General features: G+C 34.7%; 1 protein-coding gene across 1 annotated transcript; it reads left to right on the forward strand.

The window, feature by feature from the left end:
- The first annotated feature begins 5,324 nt into the window (after positions 1-5,324).
- On the forward strand, positions 5,325-6,242 carry LOC107632698 (zinc finger BED domain-containing protein RICESLEEPER 2-like). Its single transcript, XM_016336365.1, has one exon. The coding sequence runs from the start codon at positions 5,325-5,327 to the stop codon at positions 6,240-6,242; it is 918 nt and encodes a 305-aa protein (XP_016191851.1).
- The last annotated feature ends 2,984 nt before the right edge of the window (positions 6,243-9,226 follow it).

Genomic DNA, 9,226 nt, shown 5'->3' on the forward strand with positions numbered 1-9,226 from the left:
TCTCTAAGAGTTGGCTACAACTATAGACCAGAGTGTAGTATTCACAACTGAGGGCTACGAGTGTTGCTATGAAACAATGCTCCCAAAAGAGCCAAATGGGTAAGTGGGCTAGAGATGAAAACAAAAAAAGGGTTAAAAAAATCAACCGAAGTAAAATTTTAATAGTGATGGAATGAATTCAATAGTGATGTGAAGGAACCAGAGTGTATAGCCAAATTGTCTGTCATTTCTGAACAAGCCCACTGTGTATCTTTGTAGGAAGATGCCATATTGGTAGGAGATGGTTGTGCATTACTATTAGGTCCTTGAACGCACAAATCGTATTGAAAAATAACATCCTAACTTATCATCCAGTCAACACACTAAAAACAAACAAATGACGTGAAAAAGGGGTAGATATCATATTTACCTTGTTGTGATTATGAGTGTTCTTGTGTTTGCGAGCCCTCTTTTTAATAGATTTGTCTAGATCAGTCCCAAGTCTGGTGGACGTTGGATGACCTCGCGTAGGAACAAGACGTGGGCCCTGTAGCTCATCCATGCTAACGGGACACTCATCACGCATATGCGAGTTAATTGCACTTGGTACATGTGCAGCTTGATGCTCGGATTCCTTGTGTTCTTTGAGCTTGTGCCGAGCACTGTCCATGGCATCACGCAATATAGCAGCAACCTTTGGAGTAGCCACGAAATCCTGAGTGACATTGTAAAAATCAGAACACAATTCCCTAAAAATGGTCATGATGTCGTCAGAACGGTCCATGTCAAGGCTACTCCTGATGTATGTGTGTCTCCGACTAACGTTCTTACTCCATCGGGATAGAATGTATTGTGAAGACACTGCTGTTACACGAAAATATAAGATAGCACTTGTTTTGAGGTACTGGAACAGAGACTGAGAGACTGAGACTCAGTATCATGTTTGTTGGTTCAGAGACTGGTATTAAAATTTCTGTCTCTGTCTCTAAAATTTCAGTATTTCAGTACCTCCAAAAAGTGGAGACACAGAGAGACTAAAATTTTTAGAGATGGAGACTTAAACTTTAATAACATTTTATACCTAAAATACCCTCATTTCAATTAATTAATTCTAATTTTACCCTTTGTGCAAATTAAATTAGAGTTTAATTCTTGTTTCAATTTCTGTCTCCTATTTTGCACCAAACAGAATACTAAAATTTATTTCAATCTCTGTCTCTTAGTCTCTGTCTCTCTGTCTTAGTCTTTCTGTCTCTATCTCTCCACCAAACGCTACCTAAAAGAACAGCAAGAATGTGGCAGCATAGAATACCATCCGATTGGAACATAAAGCAATCACATTGAACTTCTGATGACTGCAAGCAATAGACGACTTGGTATCTGCTATACACTAACATGTCAAACACCATCTTTGGTTGGTCAACTTCACAAATTGTACTTGTGCCATGATGGTTGATTGAGGAGATGATGCAATCAGCCTTTTCTATAAGTTGATTCTGAACGTCTCGAAACATGGAGTTTGTATATTCTCTCTGGAACTGATTCTCTATTGGTGAGCTGGAAACACAAGGGATAATCCCACTTAAATCAACAGCGTCACACTCAAGCTCCTTTTTCTCCTTGTCTATAAGACAATTTTGGTATTAGCGAACAAATTACAACAAAGAACTCTTACTATTTAAATATTTATCGAAAACTGCATGCATGCCCTCACTATGTTGTGTTCTCCTCATACTAGCCTAAAATTCGTCCTTGAAAAATACTGGCACCCACATGTATCGGTCAGCAAACATCTCTGCCAATGAAAAAAGAAAACAAAAAATGTAAAAAAAAAATAGCGTAAGTTAACCCATAAGTGCAACATCCATATTGACTATAAAATAACATCTGTAAAGAAGCCAAACACACGCAGCAATAAACTGGGAGATTATACTACCGTTTAGCTACCTAGAATTGTAGAGGTCATACTCTTCAATAAAATCGTGCCAATCTCTCTCAAATGAGTCATTAGATTTCGATTCAAACACAATCCTCTTCATGCATGTGTTGAGCTGATCGCAACGACGGTAACCTACCAGCTTGTGTGATATCTTCTTTAGGATATGCCATATGCACCATTTATGGCGTGTATTTGGTAAGGTGGTCTTTAACGCAAAACGCATCTGCAGGCATTGATCTGTTATAACACATATGGGGGCCTTTTCCATGCACTTCACCCAAGTACGAAAAGCCATTAGAATGTACGAGTCTCCTCATTCCGCAATAATGTGCACCCAAGAAGCATAAACATCCCATGGTGGTTGACACTTACGAAAGACCCGAACGGCATGTCATACCTAAACAATGGAAATATAAAAACACATGTAACGTAGGTGTAAAATCCAAATGCCTTAGCTGAAACAAAATCTAATTAAGTCGAACAAAAAATAATAATTTGGCACCTATTAGTCTTGTAAGTAGTGTCAAACGTCACGACATCACCGAAACATTCCCATGCAGCTCTACACATAGCATCGGCCCAAAACACATTTCTAAGGCTATGGTTGTCATCCACATCTATTTCAAAGAAAAAGTTCGGATTGAGCTCCTTCATCCGTGAAAAGTGCTTAAGTAACTCTTTTGGATCCGTCTCATCCCCAAAAATGCGAAAGTAACGACTAATGTCATTTCTAACATCCTTATCTGTAAAGGTGAGGTTGGCAGGGCTACCGGCGGCATTGGCTAGTGCCTGGTATATCTTACTCGGTCTAATGACAGCTTGATCGTTTTGCTGTATTAGGTCCTTCACATGCATACTTAGCTGACGGTTTGTTGAAAACATTCCAGATAGCTTCCGATTAAGTGGGTGTGAGTGGGATACCTCTACTCGAGAAATCTTTCACTGCCCTGTCATCTTATCTAATGCTAAATAGCAACGGGCTTTACAGTTTATTGAGGCCACTGTTTTCCTTGGATGCCTTTACACGGGATGTGCAGTATCAATCTCTGTTACAATGTAAGGCCTGATTAACAACCACTTTCTGACTGTTTTTAGTCTCCTAGCCGGTGGTTCTTATTTTGACGACAAAACCAGTCCTTACCACATATCGGTAATAATATGCACGCGCATCTTCTAATGTGCCGAAGCACATTTCCTCCTTGGGCTCTAGCTCCTCGTCACTATTGACTTGGTTTATGACCTGGAATAAAAAGAAAAAAACAAATGAAACTCAACCTAATAGTTAACTATACAAAAGTGGCTAATTTCACTGTCGAGTATAACAAATAAAACACACTACTGTAATTTTAGGTGCTGATTTCGTGCCATTATGGATGTTAACGTGGATGTTAACTTCGTGTAATTATGGATGTTATTCATATAAACTTATTGATTGCATAAAGTATGAACTTTATGAATGTTATGCATATAACTAAAGTGCTAAAATTGGCAATTCACTAAATAGTACAGTATAAGTATAAATGCACATAAAAAATACAAAAAAAATAAATCGGGTTATTACCATACCTCATCAGAGTTACTAGTAGGGGTGCACAAGACCCGGTCCAGTCCGAAGACCCGGACCGGACCCGGTAACTTCGGGGCTAATTTGGCCCGGCTTCGTTATGGCTCGGTCAGACCCGAAGTTTCAATAGATGACCCCGGTTATTTATTAAACTAGGTTCGGGCCAAGCTTCGGGTCACCTGGCCCCGGCCCATTGGACCCGTGTAGGCGTGCGGTAAAAAAAATAAAAAATATGCATTATGTTTCTTGCCTTTGTGTTTAATATTCACAATTTCACTCTTCAGACTTCACACTTCACAGCCCATAATATTCAGGGGCTAGGGCACAGCACACACTCTTTCTCACTCAAACTCGTTTCCTTGAGGCGCAGCGCCGCAGCCCCAACGGCCAGCAGAGAGCTCCTCCTTCACACCTCCATGCCATTTGTGTTTCTTAATCTTACCTCACTCTCTCCTTCACCACCAATCTTCTTTAATTTTTTCGCTATCCCTTTTTTCACCTTCTTCCTCTTTCTCCACCAAGTCTGATCAACCACCACAACTGCTGATCGTCAAACACCGCGCGCACCAGTAACTCGCCTTCAATCACCCCTTAGAGACTCAGAGTTCTCACCAACGCAGTGTTCATCACAAGACGCAGAGCAGGTAATTTGTTTTTGCTAAAAACTATTGATTTTCATTTTTTTTCTTGCAACTACTGGCCTATTGGGTGCTAAATATTTCACCTATTTTGTTTGTTTTGTTATTTTTTGGGGAGAACTAATAAAATTGTTGATATTTTTCTTGCCATAATTCGTTTAATTTTGAGAAAAACTAACAAAATTGATTTTTTTTTGTTTAATTTTCTGGTTTGTATTTTAAATACTTTAATGATGAGAATTACGGGCTAGACGAAAGTAGGAAGAAGTTGTTGATTAGAGATAGGAATTAACAATTCAGAGGAATTGGGAGTAGGAACAATAATTTGAAATTATAACTACTGGCTGCCTTAGCAAATTATTGGAAGTAGGAATAATAATTTTATTTTTATAATTTGCACCGCCAATAATTATAATTGATCCCTTCCACTTCAAATTTGATTGTTATTTAAAAATCAAATTTCCTGATTTGTGCACTTTATGTTATTGTGAGTAATGCTTTGGTGAATATTGAGTAATGCTAGCTGCTCTGCCTTTATCTTCACGTGCATTTCAACCTACGTACCTTCAATTATTATCTATGCCTTACTTCACTTAAGTCTTACAAGAATAAGAATGAGACTGACATACTTATGAATCTTTCTTATTTGTTTTGTTTTTCTTTTTTGGATTAGTAAACTAAACATTCAATTCTCTTTTTATTTGTTATTGTTAAATGATGAGATTGAACACTTGTTTAAGTATGCTCAGTTTTATTTAGATATATTGTATTTATGCTCAGTTGTTTAAGTATGTTTAATTTTTTCTAGATATATTATTATATGAAACTTTTTTATGTTTAGATAAACACAAATAGGATGAGGAGATCCTAGTTGTATTGCAGTCCAAAGTAATGAAGACAATAAAGCTATGGACATAGAGCATGAGGTTGTTGCTGTCAAAGGACAGCAGGCTAACGAGGGACATCAGGCTAACGAGGGACAGTAGGCTACTCACAAGGGAAAAAAGTCTTATGTTTGGACGCATTTTAAACAGGTTCTATTTAGCGAGACTAATGGAAAGCACAAGGCCAAATGTAATCACTGTCGAAAAGTATATCTATGTCATCCAACTAGACATGGCACAAATTCTTTGAATAAACACTTCAAAATTTCTCACAAGTGGATATTTACAAAAGCAAGCAAAAATGGAAACTTCATGTCTATATGCCTAAGGTTGGTAAAGAAGGTGAAGCCGGCAAAACTTTCAAAGTCAATGGCTATAGTTTGGAAGATTGTAGGAAGGCAATGGCTGAGTTTATTATCCTTGATGAACACCCTTTTAAAGTGGTCGAAGGGATTGGGTTTCACAAAATAATTAATCGATTTGAGCCAAGATTCACTGTACCATCCAAGATGATAATGTCAGGAGATTGCTTTCATCTTTATTTAGATGAGAAGAAAAAACTTAAAGCTTGGTTGGCAAATTCATGTGCTCGAGTTTGTTTGACATCAGATTGTTGGACATCAAATCAAAATCTTAGCTACATGAGCCTAACTGCACATTTCGTTGATGACGAATGGAAGCTACAAAAGAGAATTCTCAACTTTTGCTTGATTGAGAACCACAAGGGAGAAACAATAGGGAGAGAAATTGAGACATGTTTGAGAGAGTGGGAAATTGAAAAGGTCTTCACAATCACATTAGACAATGCATCTTCAAATGATGGGGTTATCACTTACCTTCAAAGAAAATTAGCTGCAAGGGGTGGATTGGTGTACGGAGAAAAATATTTAAAAATGAGGTGTTGTGCTCATGTTCTCAACTTGATAGTGAATGAAGGAATTAAAGAGCAACATGCCTCCATTGAAAGCATTCGGAATGCTATTAGGTATGTTAGATCTTCTCCCCAAAGAATTAAAAAATTTAAAGAATGCATTGAGGCTGAGTTGATAGAGTCTAAAAGTCTTGTTTGTTTGGATGTTCCAACTAGATGGAATTCCACCTATCTAATGTTGGAACATGCTGAAGATTTTGAAAAAGCTTTTGATAGACTTTATGATCAAGAAACTGAATTTTTTAGATGGTTTGGAGAGGATAGTCAGGGTATAAAGAAAGTTGGTCCACCCACAACACTTGATTGACAACATGCTAGGCTATTCATTGATTTTTTGAGAATCTTCTATGAGATTACTTTGTATTTCTCATCTTCTTTACATGTTACTTCAAACAAATACTTTCATGAAATTGCATCTATAAATTCTCAACTAACATCTTGGAGCCACAACAATTCTGAATTATTAGGAACTATGGCATGCTCTATGAAGGCTAAATACGATAAATATTGGGGATCAGTTGACAAGGTTAATCCTTTGATACTTGTGCCGTTGTTTTAGATCCTCGATACAAACTTGATTATCTTTCTTGGTGTTTGGAGGATGTATATGATAAGGAAGTGGCTACTAGTATGACTAGTTTTGTGAAATTTACATTGAAGACATTGTACAAATTTTATTCAAAAGAAATTGTAGATGATAAAGTTCATTCTTGATGATGGTGGCAGTTCCTCTAGAGCTATTTTGGATGATAAAGATAGTGGTCAGTCTAGTGCTAAGGGTGTTGCTGCAAATAGAGAAAATTTGTGGAAAAAATAAAAGAAGAAAAAAGCTAATGCAGATAGCAAATCAGATGTTGAGAAATATTTGGCCGAAGATCCTGTGGACGTGGAAGATTGGAATTTTGATATATTGGCTTGGTGGAAATTAAATGGATCAAAATATAGAATTCTTTCTCCAATAGCCCGTGATGTCTTTGGTATTCCAGTTTTAACTATTGCATCTGAATCATGCTTTAGTACCCGTGGGCGTGTGATTGATCTTTACCATAGCTCTTTGTCACCAAAAATGGCAGAAGCTTTAATCTGCACTCAAAGTTGGTTGTATCTTTCTAAGCAGATATTTGAAGAATTTGAGTTTGATCAATTTGACAATAGTGACAAGATTGTTAATGGTATATTTACTTTATGATGTCTTTATTCTTTTTTTATTATTTAATTTAATTCATATAATAATCTTGAGATACTAATTTTTATGTTTTGCAGATGTTACTAACATATCCACACAACAAGAATCAAGTTCACAACCTTGAGAGCAAGCTACGAATCAAATGAATTTTGTTTTGTAATTGTTTGTTACTTAATATTTTGTTGTTATTGGTTGGTATGACACTATAAATATTTTGTTGTTATTGGTTGGTATGACACTATAAAGGGTAATGTTAGGTAGACAAAAAAAATAGCCAAAACTTGCCTTATTTAGCATTAATTAATTATCGCAACAATGAATGAATGCTAAATAAGGCAAGTGATGGCTGTTTTTGGCTGATTTTCTTTGGTTACCAAACATTCTGATAAATTATTATTATTATGTTAATCTTGTGTTGTTTAACTTTGTTTTATTTGTCTTTTGAACTTTGAATGTTTAGTGTGTAATTGACATAATTATTATTATGAAACTTTAAATTATTATTATTAGACTTAAATCATTATTATGTGAATGTTGCAATGTTATGAAATAATTATTTGTTTTAATTGTCTTTTGAACTTTGTTTTCATTGTTTACTACTTAATAATTATTAGTAGTTTTGTCCAAACCATGATATGGAGTTGCTCAAACAGAAAAATCAGACATATGATTAGCTAGTGGGTTTGATCTATAGTAAATGTTTCAAAACTTAAGTTTACTCCTTCTTTTTTAGTTATTATATCTATCTTTAGAAAATTGTTAAAATAAATGTCAAACCTGGTTTTATTTGTAAAATGTTCTCTCTTTCTCATCTCTCCCTTTGATGTAAAAGGGTTTCACATCTTAGTTTGTTTAGGCAACTTTCAACATCTCTCTTGTATTAACATATATGGAAAAGAAGTTGACAAAACTAGTAACAAGAACTGTGTTGCCTTATGTTTTACATTTTGATGCAGCCATACTCATGATTTACTAACCTGCTTTACATTGTTGGCTGTTCCAGCCTTTTGCCTGTATTTATTCCTGTTTTAACATTTATTTTTATTCTAAGCAAAACAGTTTTCCTACATAGGATCATATTAATGACTGGAGGAAAACAGCACTTTATTTAACATCCATTTTCTTTCTTGCTGCTATAATATGGTTCATAGGTAAGTGGCATACCACCATGCAGCTTTGGTATTATATTAGCTATTCTTAATTTTTAAACCAGATATGCATTAGAATTAATTGTTTTTTAAGAATGTGTCTGTAAACTGAAATTTCAGAACATGTACTGAAGAAATTGCTGGATGTTGCGCATGGATTTCAAATGCTAATAGACCCTAAAGGTACTCATAAAATTGCTTATGGTTTTAATACATTTTCCTAGATGATTCCTATATTATTAGTATAGTTTAATTTGTATATGGATCTATTTATCATATTTTACTTGTGTCATAGTTGAGAAATGACAAATGTCCTATTATTTGGTTTGATAAATTTGGTTGTGTATTGGCCGAGAAATAAGTTGTGAATTGGTTGTTTTTGTTGGAACCGTAGACGGTGGAAATATCCAAGTTTTAGGGGAGGTTTTGCCAAAATTTTTCTAAATATTTTGGATAAAATTTAATGAAAAAAATTATAATTAGTGTTATATCTTGTTTCTAATTTTTTATTTTGGTTTTTCTTATTTACAGGAGTATTGAAATGGTGACCACATACTACCTTAAGGGCTCAAGAATATTTTGATTCATAGAGACACTAATCTATGTTAGAACTTTTAACTTTTGGTTGAACTTATGCAAGACATATAACTTGTAGAACTAATCAATGTACTCACTAATGTTATTTTGTTTTAAAACAATTTTAGCTAAATGAGGCATGTTTGAATTATGTATGTTTTTGCATATTATATAAATGTAGACTTGCTTATTAAAATAGTTAATATATTAGTTAATTTAAAAAATAATTTAGTAAATTATGCATGAAATTTGTATTTAAAAAAATTGTTATAAAATAATTATTTTGCTTTTGTAATTAAAGAAAAAAAAAAAACGTTACAAAATTAAGTTACATTTTGTAACAAAATTTTATGATAGGAAAAAATAGATTATCACCAAAAA

The sequence above is a fragment of the Arachis ipaensis genome, chromosome B3, assembly GCF_059453495.1.
Source record: "Arachis ipaensis isolate K30076 ecotype BB chromosome B3, ASM5945349v1, whole genome shotgun sequence".
In the NCBI taxonomy this organism is placed as follows: Eukaryota; Viridiplantae; Streptophyta; class Magnoliopsida; order Fabales; family Fabaceae; genus Arachis; species Arachis ipaensis.

Bases quoted from the DNA above. Each gene is read 5' to 3' on its own strand.
- LOC107632698 (XM_016336365.1), top strand. From the start codon at position 5,325: ATGCCTAAGGTTGGTAAAGAAGGTGAAGCCGGCAAAACTTTCAAAGTC.